Source organism: Gymnoscopelus braueri, assembly GCF_963280865.1.
Source record: "Gymnoscopelus braueri genome assembly, chromosome: 9".
NCBI lineage: Eukaryota > Metazoa > Chordata > Actinopteri > Myctophiformes > Myctophidae > Gymnoscopelus > Gymnoscopelus braueri.
Window position 1 is genome coordinate 24,110,188 of NC_137610.1, and position 20,640 is coordinate 24,130,827.

Below are 20,640 nucleotides of genomic sequence, written 5' to 3' on the forward strand. Positions count from 1 at the left end.
ACACCACTGGTGAGAGCCAAATGTCCAAACAGAATACAGTAGCATTTGAGAAGTAGACATTGTGAGGACCGTTGTCCTGGTCCTCACAAAGTAAATGGTTGCTTTAATGGTCTAAAAAAAAAATGGGAGTGAGGCTTACAATCGGGAATAGATTCAGTTTGGGGTTAGGGTTAGAATTAAGCATTTAGAGGTTCGTTTTAGGGGTTAGGTTTGGAGTCATTTCTGATTTATTCCTGAATTGGGCTCTGGTGTCACACACCAAAAATAGCCGATCTACAAGCTCACAACATGTTGCAGGCAGTGCAATGCCTAGAGATTGACTATTTTTGGCTTTAGGCTTAGGGTTAGAAATTCATCATAAAACCACCATCCTATAATGTTTGTACTGTATAGTAATACAAACGTGTGTGTGCTCGCACGCATGTATGTATAGATTGTACATGAATGCGGGAAATGTGTGTGTGTGTGTGTGTCTGTGTCTGTGTCTGTGTGTGTGTGTGTGTGTGTGTGTGTGTGTGTGTGTGTGTGTGTGTGTGTGTGTGTGTCTGTGTGTGTCTGTGTGTGTCTGTGCCGTAGCTTGAGTTGTGATTGTAGATTTCTGTGTAGCCCACAGTGTTTATCTAGCCGTTCCTATTGGCTAAACATCAGTTTGTCTTGTGTTATTACTGCAACGTTATGGAAGGTGACGTGTTTATTTACATTTATCAGCGTGTTGTCTTTTATTTGGCCATTATTATTTCAGGACGGTGCGAGTTACTTTTCTTGGATGCTTGTTTTATGCACAAAAACATTCCAGAGAAAATGAAAAGTCATTTTCTCTGAGGGGTTTTGGGCCGTAATGTCGCGGTGGTATTTTCCACTACATTTACTCAAGTACTGTACTTTTGTACAGTTTTGAGGAACTTGTTACTTTATACTTGAGTATAGGCCTACATACGTCTACTCCACTACATCTCAGAGGCAAATATTGTACTTTTTACTCCACTAAACAATTATTTGAAAACTTTACTAGTTACTTTGTAAATTTATATTATTATTACAAAACATGCATTAAATCAATATTTTATCCTTTTATCCGTTTACTTGAAAATAGCCGAAAACTCATTGCATTGCGATGCATTTTGAGCGCTTTCACTTTGGTACGGTAAGTATATTTTGATGACAATACTTTTGTACTTTTACTCACGTATACTTTTGGAATGCAGGATTTTTTATATTGTGCAATTTCTACTTTTACTTCTTCCACTGTTGGGAAAAAGATTGTCGTAAAAAGCTCTTGCTGATAGTTTCGCAATTTTTCCAACTAGGTCTGCACATAGTTGAATTCTCCATGAAAAGTGCTTGCAGAGCAGAGCCTGCTTTAAATCTGCCGGTCAATTACAGTAATGGCCGCTCGTTACACACATTTAGCTGGAGTTTCTCACAAATAGACAACCACAAAGGCTACAGCACCAACAGCACAGTGATATAATTGAATGTAAGCATGGATGGCTTATAGACATCGGGCCAATGGGGGCCAGTGCCCAGCGACCCTTGACTACCAGGGGCCCTTGGCCAGCCGCGAGGCCCAACTACATCTTACAATAATGCATGGAATCTCTGTACGTACGTCTATAGTTCTTGAGAACCGTTCGACCGACTTCAAATTTGGCCTCACGCGTCGCAGACGACCCGAGGGAGTTGAGTGCACGGCGTCGAGTCGGTCGGATAGGTGGTTGTCCAGAACCTCCGATCCGACTGATACCTTTGTACATTGTACAAAGGGCTCTGGCTGTGGCCCAAATGAGCCAATTGCTTGAACATGTTACAGCTCAGTCCTCCTCACCTTCACATTCACGGCTCCTCCCCCCTCTCTGACTACTCCCTGGCTCAACTCAGCGCACCTGCTCTCCCTCACCAATCCCCACACCTGCCTTCCATTCTACAATCAACTGCTGCCACTACAAAAGCCCAGTCTGCACTTCACTCCTTGCCAGAGCTTCACCTGTCAACACGTACGGTAAAGTACAGGCCAGCCTACCGTTAGCGTTTCCTAGTTGTAGTGCTAGTTTCACTGTTTAGTCTTACACTGCTATTTGCCAAGCTGTTCAAACTTTACGCAGTTACAGCCCGAGCCTTCTGTTGTTCTCCTGTGGTGGTTATTTGTCACTAAACCTGCCTCTCCTCTCCAGTCTTCCGGATCCCCAGCTGAGCTGTGCCGCCATGGAGCCACCAACCCACACCACCTCCACTCACTCCACTACCTTTTCCCCACAAACCTTGAATAAATACGCCCACGGGCTTCACCTAAACCTACGTCTCCTCTTGCTGTGCGCTTGGGTCACACACATTCACCAGCCATTACAGAACATGGTTGAACCTTTAAGTGGTTAGAGTGTTTTGTAATAATCTACAATCTGCAAAAATAACTAGTAACTAAAGTTTTCAAACGATTGCAGAGCATTCAAAAGTTAAAATATAAGTATCAACTAATTGAAATACAAAGTAAAAGTACCTCAAAATTGTACGAGTACAGTACTCGAGTACATGGACATAGTACATAGACAACTGCAAAGGCTAGAGTACAGTGATGTAATTGATTGTAAGTGTATTGGGATCTGTGTGTGTGTGTGAGCTAGTTGGCCTATACCTCCGTAGGGAAATTAATACACATTACAGTTTGCCTGAATTGCTAAAACATTAAACTCTGTTCTCTGAACCAGATATTTAGTGGCCTAAACCAGCGATTCTCAGCCTTTTTTATTTTAACTTTAACATTATAACTTCTTATAATGAAGTACCAGTTATATGAAGATAAGGTTAAAAATAGGTGAAGTGGTCCTTTAAGGCTCCATTTGGTTCTTTCTAACTATTAATGTAGGATGCGGATGCCCTGGAACCCCCTCAAGGTACCCCTTGGGGTCCCATGACCCCACTTTGAGAACCACTGGCCTTAAACCCTGTTGAATAAATCACCCTTTTGGCAAAGCCTTAGGCATTGTCACTCCCTGAAAGCCATTTCACACTGTGATGCACTTGTGTTGCGAAATGGTAAACACCGGCGACAAACGTTAAACACAACCACAACATGGTTTACACCAGCCGTTCTCAAGCTTTTCTCGATCCAGGCCCACTTGAAAATCTCAGAAGCATTTGCGGCCCACCCATGCATTTTTCAGAGCATGTTTATTTGAATGATCATTGATCAATCAATCGATTGTGTTCCAGCTTGGATCAATGTACTTCAAGTTCCTATTTATGAGAATGAATTTTTCAAGGTTTTAAAGAAAACATACCAGTAGAATGGAATAATGGAATAAAGGTATGTACTAAAATAGTGAATATTAATGACTGAATAAAGAAGGCACTGGAGCAACTCGGATGATTTGAGCCTTTTTTATTTTGATCACAGGGTGCAAAGCACAGAGAAAAACGAAAACGTTTCGATGTCAGATCACATCTTCGTTAGGCCACGACCTGACATAATGCTGCATTTTAGAATTTAGTTTTTATATGGGGGATAATAATTTAGTTACTGGGCGGGCCAGATTGAGATGGTCAAAGGGCCGGGTCCGGCCCCCGGACTGTATGTTGCCCGTGTGTGCACTAGAACAGTGGTTCTCAAAGTGGGGTCCATGTTCCAGGGGTTCCAAGTAGTTAACATAGCGACAGCGCCACAGTCATTTTAACAACTTAATCCATTTATACATTGGCTATTCAAATACAGCAGATGTACAAGCTCACAGCGAGGCTTGAGCGCTGCGAGCACTGAGAGCTTGTATATCTGCCTTTTTTCTTTTTTATGATGAAAATGTTTGGACAATTTTGTATTTTCTTTTACATAAATCTTCTCTTCTGGGGGTCGCTGACACAAAACCTTTTCAGGTGGGGGGACCGCAGCCAAATACATATCAATTTGGGGGTCCTTGACATGAAAAGGTTTGAGAACCACTCACTGCACTTAGTGCACTAGAATGACCCGGTCCCGTTGCCTGGCCAGGGACAGTATTGCATCATGTGATGAGGATGGCTTCCTCTGGCCAGACCCAGCACACAGACATGATGCAACCCTTCTCCCACTCACTTTCACAACGGTTCTGAGTGGACTGTTAAAAGCAGTGCTTCTCAAACTTTTCTCATGTCAAGTACCCCCAAATTAATAATATGCATTTGGCCGCCGCAGAACCCCATCTGAAAGTATTTTGTGCCAGGGACCCCCATACAAGATTTGTGTTGCTAGAATGCTTGTAAGTATAATCAAATATTTTCAAATATATTCAAAAATAATTGAAAATAGCACAGTACTAGCTCACGATGCGTTGTGAGGTTCTATGTATAGCCGATGTACAGGGTCAAAGTGGTTAACCTGATCTTGCTAAATTAACTAATTTAGCTGGGGACCCACTGTATTCCCCTCAAGGACCCCTGGGGGTCCAGGGACTGCTGTAATGTGCTTCACATTTAGACTGGTCTTTCTTCTTTATGTGTTTACAAGGGCTGAATAGACATTCATTACTGTAACAGGCTACTATTCACGTTGTGATAACTATATTGTTTTTATTGCAAAATGTTAATAATACTGTATGCTTTGGAAGCTGTGTTCTCAATGTGTTTGTGTAGTGTCCAATAGATGCTCTGTAGTGATCTTACTTTAATGGGCTGTGTGTATGATCTGAAAGCATGGTTTGATTTGAAGAGTCAGAGGTTTTGTTAACGTAATATTAAGATTTTGGTTTCTTGGTTACGTTTGGAGAGAATGGGTGAAGGTTTCAAGAAATGTGTCTTAGCAATTTGAACATAACACATGCAATGCCATTAGAGCTACACTAGAGGGCGGTATTCCCACATTCTCATCACTGAAGAGTTTAGTAAGAAAAATCTCACTGGTATCATTATTTTCCTAAATGAAACAATGTTTATTCCACATGAATGGATTGATTGATTGATTGAGATCTTTATTGATCATGAAAAATATGTCACATATAACATACATGACCCACCATAATCAAAAGGCTTGTTTCCATTGCGGTCCTTAGTATGAGTTGTGTATGAGGTCATGTAGTGTGGTGCTGGTGAGTGCATGAAATGCATAAAGTTCAGGATGTGTCCCTGGGCACATATGAAGAAGTCTCTGAGTGGATGTGTGGGTGTACCTGCCAGCTGCCACTCAAAGTGTGTGTGTGTGTGTGTGTGTGTGTGTGTGTGTGTGTGTGTGTGTGTGTGTGTGTGTGTGTGTGTGTGTGTGTGTGTGTGTGTGTGTGTGTGTGTGTGTTACATAGTATACATCAAATACATATTTACAATACACCATCTACAAAAGTCCATAAAAAAGTCCTTCAAAAAAATACACATTTTTACTCAAATAAATACAGGAACCTAACTAATAGGCTACCTACTCAGTACTCAGTTCCCTATTTAGAAACAGCTTATAGTGCTGCTGAGCCAACTATGAGCTGACAGACTTTAGGTATGCAGGTAGACCATTCCACAGTAGCACAGCAGAATATAATATATTATGTATCTTTTCTTATACATTGTTTGAACCTGCAAGGCACCAAGTCGGTGGGGATGGACCATTAGACACACCATGCCTGTCTGCATAGACAAGAGTCGCCAGGAGGATCATGACACAGTCTCATAGCCATCGGCGGAGGCTTTCTCTGGTATCTGGTGTTCCCCTGCATGGTACATCCAATTAGATCCATTTTTACTTCTCATACCCCATGAGCCAGAAAAGATAAATGCACAAAATGCCTTAAGAGTGTGGGTTCAGGTGTTAACTGTTCCATTTGTAACCACATGAATCATGATCCCTAGCGTTCCTATTTTGGGTAGCAGTTCTACAAGCTCATAGCTAGTAGAACTGCAATTTTCGGTGAAGAGATTTGGTGTAAAGTGGTATAAGTATCGGCCCAACAGAGAGTCCTGGGGGACACCAGCCAACTTAATGAACCTCTTCCAGAAATCATGGCTAATTTCTATGTAGTTTAATGATTTTGTGTGATCATTTTGAGTTTGCACTCATAATTGTCTTTATTGATGACAGCAAGTTCCTTTTGAACTGAACAAAGAATAAAATGTATGTCACACCGATTCATTTATTTTCTGGTAACAAATTCAACTGCTTTAGAAAGTTAATCTCATTTGAATCTGATCTATTTAAAATGTTCTCAGAAAAAAAATACTATGATAAGCTGTTACATTACTTAAATCATCACTACCACCATCACCATCTCCACCAAGAATCAAGATTTATTTGTCACAATTAAACAGGGTAAAAACAACAAAATGTTGGTGGGACATGTTCCGCAGAGATGGTGATAAGATAATGATAATAATAATAATTATTATAATACTGGATTAAGCAAGAATACAAATATTATAAAATAGATAGGCTAAATAAAGTTAAATTAAGATCATTTGGACCACAAACAAAGCATGGGTGTAAAGATCATCATTGTTTGCCCTGGGGTGTTTCACGTTGACTTTTGTTTTGTAAATAATCAGGCTTATATTCTTGATATATCTGAATATATGTATACCATTATTCCAGTCTCACTCTGACGTCCCATGGGAGTTGAGTTGTGTTGCTGGACAGGGGCCTTTAGAGCAGTGGTTCGCAAACCTTTTCATGTCAAGGACCCCCAAATTGACCTACATTTGGCCACGGACCACCATCGGAAAATAATTTGTACAGATCCCCACCCCCGGCTCCCATAAGAGAAGATTTGTGTTGTGCAGCGGAATGGCTTTCGTGTTAAGTGGTCAGATGGGTGGCCGCGAATGCTTTCAAGATTTTCACCAACTTGGTATAATGTTGGCTGAAGAATGCAGTCCTTGCAGAGTTGCAGCAAGGACACAAACTTGGATAACACAGAACTCATTAGGCTATCGAAGAAGTTATATGAGAGAGGAGATTGGTTTGGCCCTTGATTCTAAATTACAGCCGATAAAGGAATCAATTTACTTTCTACAAGAATCAATGAAGGACACATCCTCTAAATCACAAGCTGTTAGAGAGGCAAGTCACAGATAATGACCGCCAGCTGACTGAGTTGGAGATATGCACTCTGATTTTTTTTCCCACTGAGACAGAAGAATGAGCAAATTGAAGACTAAAGCCGCAAAGTCAATATCTGGATCATTGGAATTCTCAGCGGAGAAGGAAAACCAACTGCCTCTATGCCACGTCCAAGAAATATGATTGCCCAACTGTTCAGTCTTGAAACCAAAAGGGCTATTATGGGACTCACCAGGGCAGCAACTATACATTGAAAGAAAATACACATTTACCCAGACCCGTCAGCTGAATTGATGAAGAGAGCGGCATAAAAAAATCGACTGAGAGAAGCTAAAGTGAAATATTGGCCTTCTGCATGTGTTTGGTTGTTTACTATGTTCTGTGTTGCTTTGTTGAATATCTCTACTGAACTGTACTTAAGATCTGTATAGTATTCTAAATATAATTAGTTTCAGCATTGGTTCCTAATTTTGGGTTCCAGATTGATGAGAAACTTTGTGTTTGTCACTTTAATATTATATTATAGTCTAATTCACCCATACTTGACTCATTGCAATATTGTTTTGGCAAGCACCTTCATGACGTGTCTGCACAAAATGATTATGCTACAGAAACGCTTTATTAGATTAGTACTTTTCTAGACTGATTGTACCAACTGTACCTCTCTTCACCGGCCACGGCAGCATTGTCTGTGGACAGATTTTGTCACCGCAATAGCATCACAATGACAGTGTAAATGTCACACAAAGAAAACAATTAAGTCCTAAATAAATTAGGATACCAGATAAACATCAAACCTAGAATCTATCTAAGCAGCATGCTATGCAAATAACATTCTCAGCATTTGTGGTCAAGCTAACAGTTTATGTCTACAGTATCTTAATAACCAACTGCATAGTACTAGCCTCGTTCCCGGTAAAGAACGGTAAAGAACTATAGCAGAAAGTGTCTACAGGGAGGGATTTACGTTCCCGTGATTGCTGTCTTTTTCTCAACACAGTTTTCATGCCCTGGGAATGTAAACAGTATGTACACAGTGATACGATGCGTGGCCTCCTGAATCGGTGCCCTCCACACCCTCCTGTCTTGCATCGGGGTTTTGAGCTCTGCTGTGTTGTTAGCTCCGCTGTCACGCCGCAGTGTATCTACATAGGTGGTGCACCTCTTTCCTTTCCTGGCTGTGTGCCCTGGGTTGGCTCCCACAGTGTCAGTGTGCTTGCCACCAGTTCCGGGCGCCAGACACAGTGCCCATGGCCGTGGTAGGTTCCCGTAAAGATCCACGTTTCTGATGTGGTCCGCTACATCTACATCTATATCTACATGCTACCTCTACACAGCATAAATATAACTTCCTTGGGTGGTTTATAGTTTCGATTCCACCTCAGTGCCATTTCTCCACTCCACCCTGTGCCATTCATCTGTCTAGTTCAGCAGCCTGTCGGGACTCAGTCCTTTTCGCAGTCCGCCGACAGATCGTAGGTGTTGGAGGATGACCTCTGACCCCTGCGCTTCATCTGGTCGAGCAGGAGCAGGAAGAGGGCTGAGATTATAAGAGCCACGCCCGCCATGAGGAACCCCGTTCCGTAATCGCTCATCTTGTCAATTAAGAGTCCTAGAGAAGAACAGCAAAGTGTTGGTCACTTTAATATGCATTGCAAAATCTTGAGTGCTAATTTAAAGGTTGCAATGGACAACATTAGGCCACTAGATGTCGCACTTACAACCCCTCTGTGCCATAAGGTTTGTCATTACTCTAATTCAGAGGTTCTCAAACCAGGCGGAAAGGCCTGAATGTCCCCCCACTGTTGGGGGGACACCATTGCGATTGACTGGTCTATTTATTTATTTATTTTCCCGGCCGGCGCTGGTCTGGCACCCCACCGTTTCACATTGTGTTGCGCTGCGTCGTTGTGTATTGGCTGCATGGTTGCCTCTCGCAGCAATGACCGTTCTGTTACTGGCTACGTGCAGTTGCTCTCTCAACTCGTCAACTTGGTGTCAGACAAGCTAATATACAACAAATAGTTGATCTGTGTATGCTGGCTGTGGGTGTGAAAGTAGTAGATGCCTGCGGGGCTCTGGCTGCTAGAATCAAGAGCTGCTATGATAGACTGACTGACCAGGGATCAGATTACTGCAGCCAATATATGGGGGAAAAAAGTTGTTCCTCCGTCAGTTAAAGTGAGAGCCGTGAGTGCAAACGCATCAAACTATACCTCCGTGGAATCAAAGTGCACCGTGGCATGTGTGATCATGGATCCGATTCCTTATTAATCGAGGTGAAAACATGCAATTTAATGTCATTGTCAATGTCTCTTATTGTAGGCTACTACAGCATGAAGTAGGCTATAGCTGACATCTCGCCTATATTGTGTTAGAACAGCATTTTAGGTTTGTCGGGTCCATAAAATAATGGGTGCAGTCCGGCCGGGTGCGTTTTTCTTTTTTTTTTTATGTCGTCTCCACTCGGATCCAATTTCAGGTTCCATTAGGGTTTGGGTCTGTCATTGTGAAGAGCTCTATGTGTATAATATCTAATCTAATGTTCATTATTTATTCTGACTTCCTTATTACTAAGTGATGTTTATTGAAATGCAATGTTTCGTGTAGTTATTCTAACTTTCACTGAATGTCCCTTAAATAGAGAGTCTGGAAATTACTTTAACATTTACAATCTGCTCTTTATCCAGAGCTACTTAGTGCTTATAGTTAGTTAATTAAATTCCGAGGAGTCCATTTGGTTACATTTGTATACTCTTCGGAGCTACACCAAAACTGACAGTGATCTACTTTAAACACGTAAAGCTTTTTATAGTATCTACTGCCATCCATTGACTTAGCTACAATGTTTCTTTAGCTCCCCCCCTGAATAAAACAATCTTGCCTGGAGTCACAGTTATGCTAATATATGATTTAAATTGCATGATATATATGGGGAAACAGGCAACGATAGCAGAGACACGCAAAAGATAAGGCCATTCGTTCTCTCAGGGAAGAGATCAAACCAACTCTAAATATATCTATAAGCGAATAGCTTGAACGGTAATAATCCCAAGAAACTATAAGGTCCTGTTCATTTATTTATTAAACACCAAAGGCTGTATCTTTATACCTGTCAATGCAATAAGCAGTTAAGGAAGGCTACTATCTGGGACTCTGACCTGGGAAAGTAAGTAAGTAAATTGCATTTACAGCATTGGTTCTCAAAGCGGGGACAGTGTGTGTGTGTGTGTGTGTGTGTGTGTGTGTGTGTGTGTGTGTGTGTGTGTGTGTGTGTGTGTGTGTGTGTGTGTGTGTGTGTGTGTGTGTGTGTGTGTGTGTGTGTGTGTGTGTGTGTGTGTGTGTGTGTGTGTGTATGGGGGGGGGCCTTCAGGGTGTCCCAGGGGGGTCCCCAGTACAATTAGTTAAGATAGCACCAAAATCAGTTCAACCACTCTAACCCTATAATATACTATCACAACACGTTGTGAGCTTGTAGAGCTGCTATTTTCAAAATAATCTTGACTTTTTTGAACACGCATTTTGAATGTAGGGGCCTGACGCCTGGCACAAATATATTTTCCGATGCGATTGTCCATGGCCAAATACATATTCATTTGGGGGTCCTTGACATGAAAACATTCTCTACCATACCAGATGTACTAGTTATATTGTATTAAATACTCTACCATACAGTAAAGATCGGGTAAAATAACGTTTCATTTATGAGGATTATAGCTTCTCCAAATTTGAATATGTTCCTATTCCCATGAGGAAGATAAATGGATATACTGTATTAAAGTATATATAGCAGATATTAAACAGGCCATGTTTGTGTTTGTGCATGCGTGCGTGCGTGCGTGCGTGCGTGCGCGCATGCGAAAGTATGCAAGAGAAAGATCCTTGGATAATTGGTGTCTATCTGCATTGCTGTTGTTAAGGAACATAAAAAATGTTAAAATGAGTGAAAATACGTAAAAGTCAGTAAAAATACTTTCAAGTAGCTAAAATGAGTAAAAATACTTAAAATATGTTACAATGAGTAAAAATACTTAAAAGTCACCAAAGTCTGTAAAAAGTAACTACTATAAGTAAAACCACTTGAAAGTTACTAAATTGAGTAAAAATACACACACACACACACACACACACACACACACACACACACACACACACACACACACACACACACACACACACACACACACACACACACACACACACACACACACACACACACACACACACACATCCCATCTACAATTTGAGTAAAAGTACTTTAAGTACTTAAAAGTTACTTCAGTGAGTAAAAAATATTTAAAAGTAAATAAATTGAGTAAAAATACTTAAAATGAGTAAAAATACTTAAAATATGTTTCTGCCATCATAAAGTTTTTTTAAGCAGTCTTAGGCTAATAATAGCTTAATGAAATGAACTCATCGAAGGCACCACTCACTTCACACTGGGTGTGATTTTTTGGAAAGCATTTTGGTTCAACTCCTGTCTGACCTGGGTCGCCTGTTCAAGTGCCGAAATTTCTGCTGCTGACCTAAGACAGCAAGCCTGTTTGGGCAGACGATATATATTGCACTTTGAGCTTCTTGCAACGCGCGGTCTGAAAAGGTTGAGAACTGTACTAGACAAGGTGCCCGTTGGAATGTAGATCTCTGTATCTGTCTGTCCTTGGCCCTTTTATGCCCATGCTGTATATGGGCCCCTTTCAGAGGTCCATTAATGCCATTACGCCTGTCAGAATGATTCAAGGTACCTTTAGACGAGTCAGTGTTTTATCATTTACTGCATGACATACTGTCATACTGTATTCTGGCAGGGGTCACAGTGTCTGGCAGCCAAGTTAAGCTGGGCATTTGGCAGGCTGCATGCACTTCTATTGTCTGAACTTAAAAACAAAGCGTTACAAGTGACAAGCACAGTAATGTAGTTTAAATCAGTGATTCTCAACCTTGTTTTCCTTCTATTCTTCTTCTTTTCTACAATCTATTTCAAGGACCCGCAGTTTGATATGCATTAGACCACTGACCCATTGATTTTCTATTTATTTTAATCTCTGGGACCCCAATCTAGACTGTCAAATCTTCAGTATATTTAACTCTAAGAGTGTAAATGGAATGGTTCCATTTGTAAACTCTCAGTTTACAAATGGAACCTCAGACTCAGTTTCAGAGTTACAGATGCGTACGTTTCCATTTGGACCCTATTTGGATCAAGAAACAGTGGTTTAAATGCCCACTGGCTATCAGAGCTGCACTGCCGGGGTTATTAGTCTCTTGTCAAGTGTAAACAGAGCAACGGAGGCATTTGAAATCCCTCACAACTATGATTATTTCATTCCAAGTTCTCTGGGCCAGTGTAATTTCATGCCTCTCAAAGTTGTTCGATGAAGGGAAATAATTATTACTAGCCACTAAAGTAGCAAATTTGGACAAACTTGCCAGCCGAGATATCAATGTTATTTTTTGGTTCAATCTGGAAGTTAGTTTTTTCTATGTTCTGATAATAATGAGGTGGATTATTAGAGGAGATTGAACCAACGCTCTCAAAGAATCTCCAACAATCCCCGACTACCAGGACTCGACTCTTCATCACAGACCTCTTCAAGACTATATTATATTCAAGACCCTTGACCTCCAGCCAGGACGAGTATCATCAAGACAACCTCCAGGACTTCCATCAGGATTCTAATAGCTCTCTCTCAACACTACTCAGGATCCAGGCAACCAGTCACCTTTTCATTCGAGTAGTATTTGTCACTAGGGTTCAAGTGGATATAGTGTGGTGTTCCTATGCCTAACAAGTAGAAAAGCACAATACAGATTGAACGTGAACAAGTGCCATTTCTTCCCCGGCATAGTGGAAATATGCGTGCAAAATTTCAAGGAAATTGCATGCTGTGTTCATGATTTGAGGCATTTGGTTCAAAACGGAGCACTCCTGCAAACTTGGTGTAATGACTATAGAGATACTGTGTGTTTGCGTGTTTTTTGGACACAATTTGTAGGAGTACTGTAAAAAAATATGTTTTGCACAAATCGGCCTCCTGGTGGCGCTATAACAGGCCCATGTGAAACATTTGAGGCAGAGGTTCTGAATTGGCATCCAGGGAGTGTGTGTGCACAGTTTCGCTGCGATCAAGCCAACGGTGCCGGAGATTAGCTGTTCACAGACGGACACACGGACGGACACACACACACACACACACACGGACGGACGGACGGACAGGGGTTAAAACATACTCTCTCGCCATGCCTTTCGGCCTGGCGGAGACAATAACCATTTCTTATATGGCAGTGTGTCATGAAGTGGCATTGCTCACACAGTTGTTTCATGCTCTGTGCAGCAACGTAGAAATATAAAAACGTGAATATAATATATCATATAATAATAAATAATATTGTTTGCCAGTCTCTTCATTATCGTCGCTGTCGGGAAGAAACCATGTATCTAAATGTTTCAACTTTTTCAGAAATGAATGTCATACAAGAATGTTGTGCAAAAGTTGCAAAAAACAGCAGATCTGCATGCTCACAATACATAGCATCATGACAAAATTGAGAGCTTTAGATCAGCTATTTTTGCTATTTTTGAAAAAAATGTAAAAGGAAAGTGAAGGTGGTTAAGTGTGTCTGTGGGTTTTATAGATATTGAACCAATGAAAAGTATTAACAAGAGCTTGTGACTAAATAATAACTACATTGGATCAATTGGAACACAGCTTATTTTTTCCTTTTGTCCTGAAAAGTGACAGTTTTGGACATACAAGGTTTCTTTCTGAAGAAATAATACAATTTCTCCTCAAGTCTAGCTGTACAATAGGAGGCCAATGGAGGAGAAATAGAAAAAAAACTTTATCATAGCGGAGCGTCAGCCCATGAAATTAACATAGCGACAAGTCACCATACTGTATTATATTTGTGCACAGCTGCATGCATATGCATACCCAGAGTGCTATATGATTGGACCATCAGCAGAATTTAGTATAAATTGAAGGGTGGCCTTCCATAAACAGAAGATTATGGAAATCTCAGTGGCTGAATGGAGCTTACTGTACTGTACGTACAGTATACAATGCAGTGTGGTGTGTATGGGCGTCCATTTGTTTGAGATGTTATTATCTTTTAGACTGGAGAAGATGACATATGCTGTAAACTTGAATTATGCTGTAAATTTAAAATCTTGATTGTAAATGGAACTACATTTTTTTTCACCCGTTTTCATTAAAGCCTGGTTGAACGAAATGTCAACAGCACTAGGAAGCGTACAGATCTGTTCTATTTTTTTTCCTTCTGACCAGGGCTGAAACTATCAATTATTTTAAGAACGATTATAACATCATATTACATCGCGAAAAAAAAGCAGGTACAAGTTCACAATGCGTCGCTGATTTCTCCTGTAGATCTGCTGTACACTATTCATCGTAGGACATACTGATTTTAGAAAGTAGCCTGTTCAAAAAAGCTACTCATCTATGGTTTATTGCACAGGGCAGCTATGACAAATAACTCAAATGACTAAATGAATAAATAATGTAGTATGGCCAAAGTAGGCTAGCCTATAATAATGTTATACTTTCAAAAAATGTCTTAAAATAGTGGAAATAGCTATGGAAACGATTATGCAAAATTAATTGCGATTATATATATTTTTTTAAATGCGATCAGGCGATTGATATGTCGTCTCTGTCGGGTGGAAACCTCATATGTCCAAAACTGTTACTTTTCAGGATAAAAAAAAAAAAAAAAAAAGTAGCAGATCCACAAGCTCAAAACGTTTCGAGCTTTTGTGTGACGCTGTTGTATGACCATGTAGGGCGTTAATTTACCCCCAAAAAATGAAAAAGTTAAAATATGGAGATAAGAAGTTTCTTCCCGACAGCAACGATGTAATAATTGTGACTGGCCTATAATGAGTATCATCCAGTGGTGAAGAAGTACTCAAATGTTCTACATAAGTAAAAGAAGCAATACCGCAAATACTCTGTTACAAGTAAAAGTACCAGTATTCAAAATTGACTTGAGTAAAAGTACAAAATCAAAATATCAAAATATACTTATGTACTAAAAGTAAAAGAAACTGTCCCATTTCACAAGTTTCCAAACGTATAAAATCCTTTGAAAATAGCAGATCTACAAGCACACAACGCGTCGCTAAGCGACGAGTTGGCTACTTTCAAATAGCCAAAGTATTATGTAGGTCTGAAGTGGTTAAAGTATGTTTTACAAAGTAACTAGTAACTAAAGTTTTCAAATAATTGTAGTGGAGGAAAAAGTACAATATTTGCCTCTGAGATGTAGTGGAGTGTAGAAGCAGAAGTATTGAAAACTGGAAATACTCCAGTAAAGTAAAAAATACCTCAAAATCATACTCAAGTACAGTACTTGAGTACATGTACTTAGTTACTTTCCACCACTGGCATCATCACCCTCCTCCTCCGCGCACTGACCTGCTATGGGTGGTCCCAGCAGTCCTCCGCTGCTGCGTATCAGCATGAAGAAGCCCAGCGCGCTGCCCAGCCTGTGGACCCCCACCACCTCCGCCAGCACGGTGATGTGGATGGACACGGTGGCGCCGTACACCAGGCCGTAGAGCGTACACCACGCCGCCAGCTGGGGGAAGGAGGACGCCAGCGGGCAGAGCAGTAACACACCGCCGAGCAGGAGCACCGTGGCTGTCAGCTGATGCACCTGAAATGATGGAAAACAGTGACACAGTTTTGAGTCCGAAATCACATTATCGTTGCTGTCGGGGGAGAAACCTCTTATCTCCGTGTTCTAACTTTTTGCACTTTTTTGGGGGTAAATTAACGCCCAACTTGATCATACCACAGTGTCACAAAAAAGCATCAAAAGTGGCAGATCTTTTTGCCATTTTTTTTATTTGAAACAAATTTGTACAAAATGCAAGCTTTCAAATGATGTGTTGCTTATTGAAATTAGAAAATATTTGAAGAAGTTCATGGTCATTTGAATCTTGTCTAACCAGAATTGTCAAAGCACTGAAAACAGCTTTCAAAGATTTCACACAATCAGGGCCTGTTAATGGCCCCTAACCACACCTCTAATCACTTGACTAATCAATTAAATCCATTGTAAAACATAATCTAATTAGTAATCAATGCCCTATTTGGTGCAAAAACATTAAAAAAAAATAGACCCCCATCTGAACAGATTTGGTGGCAGGGACCCCATTACAGAAGATTTGTGTTCAGAAGATCTACAAGCTCACGGCACATCACATCGCGACATATTGTGAGCTTGTAGCTCGGCAATTTAACAGCCAAAATATAAAATAAGAGTTAAAGTGATTGGACAGATTTTGAAGGTATATTGTTAACAAATTTCACAACACTTCGAGAACAATGCACTGATTTAAGAAGAATAAAAAACTTTCCAATCAAAAACCTCCCAGAGAAACCAACACACACACACACACACACACAAACACACACCGTTTCCACAACTCTCAAGTTGGCCACCCAGCCGAAGAAAACCCGGCCGGTCAGGTCCAGGACCGCCGAGATGGACACGAGCGCGGCCGCCTCGTACTCGTGTATCCCGCGGCTGCGAGCGTACGGCACCAGGAACAAGCCCGGGGCGAAGAACCCCAGAGCGGCAAACACGCCGAACATGGAGTAAACCATGAATCGGGCGTTGGTGATGAGAGTGTAGTCTACGTAGCGGATTATTTTGGTCCTCAGTTCGGCTCTCCGGGCGGCCCGTGACTCAGCCTTAGCTCGTGGCACGGAGGAGGTTTTACCAGCAGTGCGTAATTCAAGGCCTTCGCAGTCCTTCAATGACTCGACTGACTCATCCTCCCCAGCGCCCGTCTGAGCCCTCTCATCATTCCCTACATAGCTTGCTTGGCGTGGACATAAGTCGTCCTCCGTCAGGGGCGGCAAGCCCTCCTCCTCCTCGTCCTCGTCTTTGACCTCCTCCTTGGAGAGAATCAGAATCACATCAGTTTAATATTAGCGTATTGTATGTGAAAGCAGACATGATATTTAGAACGTTAGCATCATAGCATCGCTGTCAGGTGGAAACCTTGTATACAAAACTGTTACTTTTCAGGAAATGGGAAAAAAGAACCTGATGTGTTCCAATGGATTCAATGTAGTTAATATTTAGTCATAAGCTCTTGTTAATACTTGTTAATACTTTCCATTGGTTCAATATTCATAAAACCCTCAGACACACTTTAAAATAGCAAATCTACAAGTTCACAACACGACACAACGCATTGTGAGAAAAAAAAGTTGAAGATACGAGGGTTCTGCCCCACAGCAACGACAATGCCGGCGTGGGAGATGATGAGTCACCTCTGTCACCTCCGTCACCCCCCCGCCGGCCGGCAGAGGCCGGAGCAGCATCCCACACACGCACAGGTGGAGCTGTAGCGCCCCCAGCAGGAGCATGGCCCCCCTCCAGGTATAGACGTCCACCAGCAGCTGGAAGAGTGGTGTGAGGACGAAAGTGAGGACGCACTCCCCGGCGCTGGCCAAGGCGTTGGCCACAGGACGCCGCTTGTCGAAGTACATGCCCAGCATGGTCACCGTCGGGGTCCACGTCAGCGCCGAGCCCAGACCTGAGGCAGCGCACAACAAAACACCTAGCTAGAGATGCTGCAGCAGCTATGTGTATGTCGTTGCTGTCGGGCAGAAACCTCATATTTCCATATTTTAACTTTTTGTGTTATTTCTTTTTTTGTAAACGCCCTACTTGATCATACTAAAGCGTCACACAAAAGCATCAAAAGTAGCAAATCCACAAGCTCGAAACGCAGCTCGAAACGCGGCTCGAAACGCGGCGCGAAGCGACGCGCTTTGAGCTTGTAGATCTACTTTTTTTTTTTTTTTTATATCCTGAAAAGTTCGAGTTTTGTTTTTTGGAGGTTTCCACCCGACAGAGACGATATGCATGATGCTAAACTACGATTGTGACCATGCTCTGTGACCATGTAGTTTGACTGATTTGAAATACAGTATTTGTATAAAATAGAAATGAGTGATTGATTGATTGATTGATTCCAATTGTGGTCTTTGAGTGTTAATGTGTGTGCAAACTGTGTATAAAATATATAGGCCATCTAATAGTAATGTGAATATTTGTTGATATTTTAAATAAAAAAATCAATACTTGCATGTTTCTGACCCTAGTTCAGCTCAACTGCCATATTTCATTTAAACAGGATTAAAAACTGTCCATGTTCTCACTGTGATAGAAAAACAAACAATGAAAACTACACCCGCTCCGCTGTGCGTGGGTGTTACAATAAGAGAATCTGCTATGTGTGAAGGAATGCTCTGTGAACAATGAACTCTGGATATGTTTTGTCGGCAGGCACAAATGAGTGCGTGCATGCCCCTGCGTGCGTGCATGTTCATAAATAAATACACCCACCGTTCACAAAGCCGACCGTGATGTAGAGCTGGGTCAGGCTGCTGGAGTAGGCCCCTCCCACCATGCCCACCGTGCAGAGCAGTCCGCCCAGCGTCACCACGCAGCGATGGCCCAAGTACGCACTCAGGGCCGATGCTACCGGAGCTAAACAACACGCACAACATGCAATACTGTATCACACTGACTGTACTATCCAGAGTGTTCATTTAACTCAGAGAGTGGATAGTGGTTCCATTTGTACACTACATTTTACAATTTAGGCATTTAGCAGACGCTCTTATCCAGAGCGACTTACACTAAGCAATAAGCAAGTAAAACACATACATCAAATGCAGAGAGATAGGCACTAGGCAGGGTTTCCTATCTTAATATAATTGGTCCTCACTAATGCTCATCATACGATGGCACCATTTCTGTCTATTCAGTCTGTGTTTCAGTAGCCTCGATCTCCAGGCTTTTATTTTCCTTCGCGTTTTGCTCAAAAAGAAAAAGAAAGCTTGTATATCTGCTACTTTTTAATAGCCAATGAAATAAAAAAATTACACAGATTCCTTCCCGGTCTTAATGGGTTAAGACTTCAATGATATCACACTCACCTCCGACATGGAGGACACCCACGGCGATGGCCGTGATCCAGGAAGTGGCGGTTGCCGTGGTTTCAAAGTAGCGGTGTATCTCCACGAAGAAGACGCCGAAGGCTTTGACGACCCCGAAGGTTAGGCCAAAGACCAGGAAACAGGAGAGCAGGATGAACCAGCTGTAGCCGCCGTCGGGGGCCGCGTGACGCACCGCCGCCGCAGGCCGAACCTTCGCCGCCTTGACTGGAGAGTTCATGGCGCTCTGCCTGTGTCTCTGCGGAGAGAAACCACTCAGATTTGTATGTGCCGGTAAGTACCACTTCACCCGTGTTGAACCCCATCATATTGTAACTGGTCCTCACTAAACGCACATTAGAAGATGGAATCAGTGTTGGCAGATTCTGTGAGAGAAACAAGCAACCCAAAAGAAGCGACTATGGGCCACATGAACACTTTAAACACATGCATCGGCTATTTGAAAATAGCAAATCTACTGTACAAGCTCACAACGCATCGCGATGCGACGCGTTGTGAGCTTGTAAATCTGCTATTTTCAAATAAAATCTTGGGGGGAAATTATAATAAGCAGACCTGGCAACGCTGGATGGAACCATTTCCATCTACTCTACGTCACTCTGCATCTCATTGGCCGGGCTGTGTTGGTTTAGAAACTTGCCTACCAATGACATCATCGATGGGGATTCTCTAAGCTAATAGAAACCACAACCTTTCTCTTACTCGAAAGTTTGCACGCTGAAATGGATGCCATTGTTCCTTCACTATAAAAATAAAAACAAATTAAAAATACAAATTAAAAATGTAAAAATCCAAAGGACCAAAATCTACCTACCGATGGTAGGCCGATATCTGAACAGTACACACATATTTTCAAAGCATGTTTATTTTTAAGCGGCACTATGTAACTTTTTTTTAATTAATTAAAATTACATTTTGACCAATCTGTATGGCAAAGTATCTATATATACAATTGGCAAACTGCGCATGCGTCGCTGAGAATTTGGCTGATGCCTTGTGGCTGTGTCTGTTTGTGTCTGCCTGGATGCGCGCGCACGAGCAGCGAAACCTAAACCAACACCACGCAGCGCTTCAACCCCCGCCGTTGCTTTCACTTTGCTCATGTCTCTCTATCACACCACACTCACGCTAATAATGTGTTTTAATGTTTTGTGTGGGATGTACATGACATATTATGTCATGTACATCCCACACAAAACATTAAAACACGCCAGTGTCCCAACGCAGCCACTAACAACACCACTAACCTCGCATCACCAGTCTTTCCACCTCGGAGGAAACTACTACACAGAGTCGGCATCTGGGTTGCCACGTTGGGGGGGACGGACAAGCAGACAGGTCCGTGTTGCCAGATGTGCGCCAGAAACAAGCAACCACCTTCACGGGGGTCCCAAGACTGGATATTTTTTTTTATCCCATGATTTTGTACCCCCAAACGATGTTTTTTTTTGGGGGGGGGGTGGGGGGGCGGGGGCGCGGACCCCCTGAGTTTTTATTATTATTTTTCGCTCAGGAGTTTGGCCAGCTATACGTGACACGCAGGGGCTTCACTAACCGGGCCATTGCCCCACTGGCCCTCATGACCAGGGGTGCAATGCTCACTGGACGGCCTTGCACGCTGTGCCGGAACCT

General features: G+C 42.0%; 1 protein-coding gene across 1 annotated transcript; it reads right to left on the reverse strand.

The window, feature by feature from the left end:
* Positions 1–8,445: 8,445 nt before the first annotated feature.
* LOC308092243 (monocarboxylate transporter 2) lies at positions 8,446–19,228 on the reverse strand (the record flags this gene model as incomplete). Its single annotated transcript, XM_080438088.1, has 6 exons — positions 8,446–8,612; positions 15,442–15,682; positions 16,447–16,824; positions 17,332–17,579; positions 18,395–18,538; positions 18,991–19,228. 6 exons carry the CDS (start codon positions 19,226–19,228, stop codon positions 8,446–8,448), a joined length of 1,416 nt encoding a protein of 471 aa, XP_080294214.1.
* Positions 19,229–20,640: the final 1,412 nt, after the last annotated feature.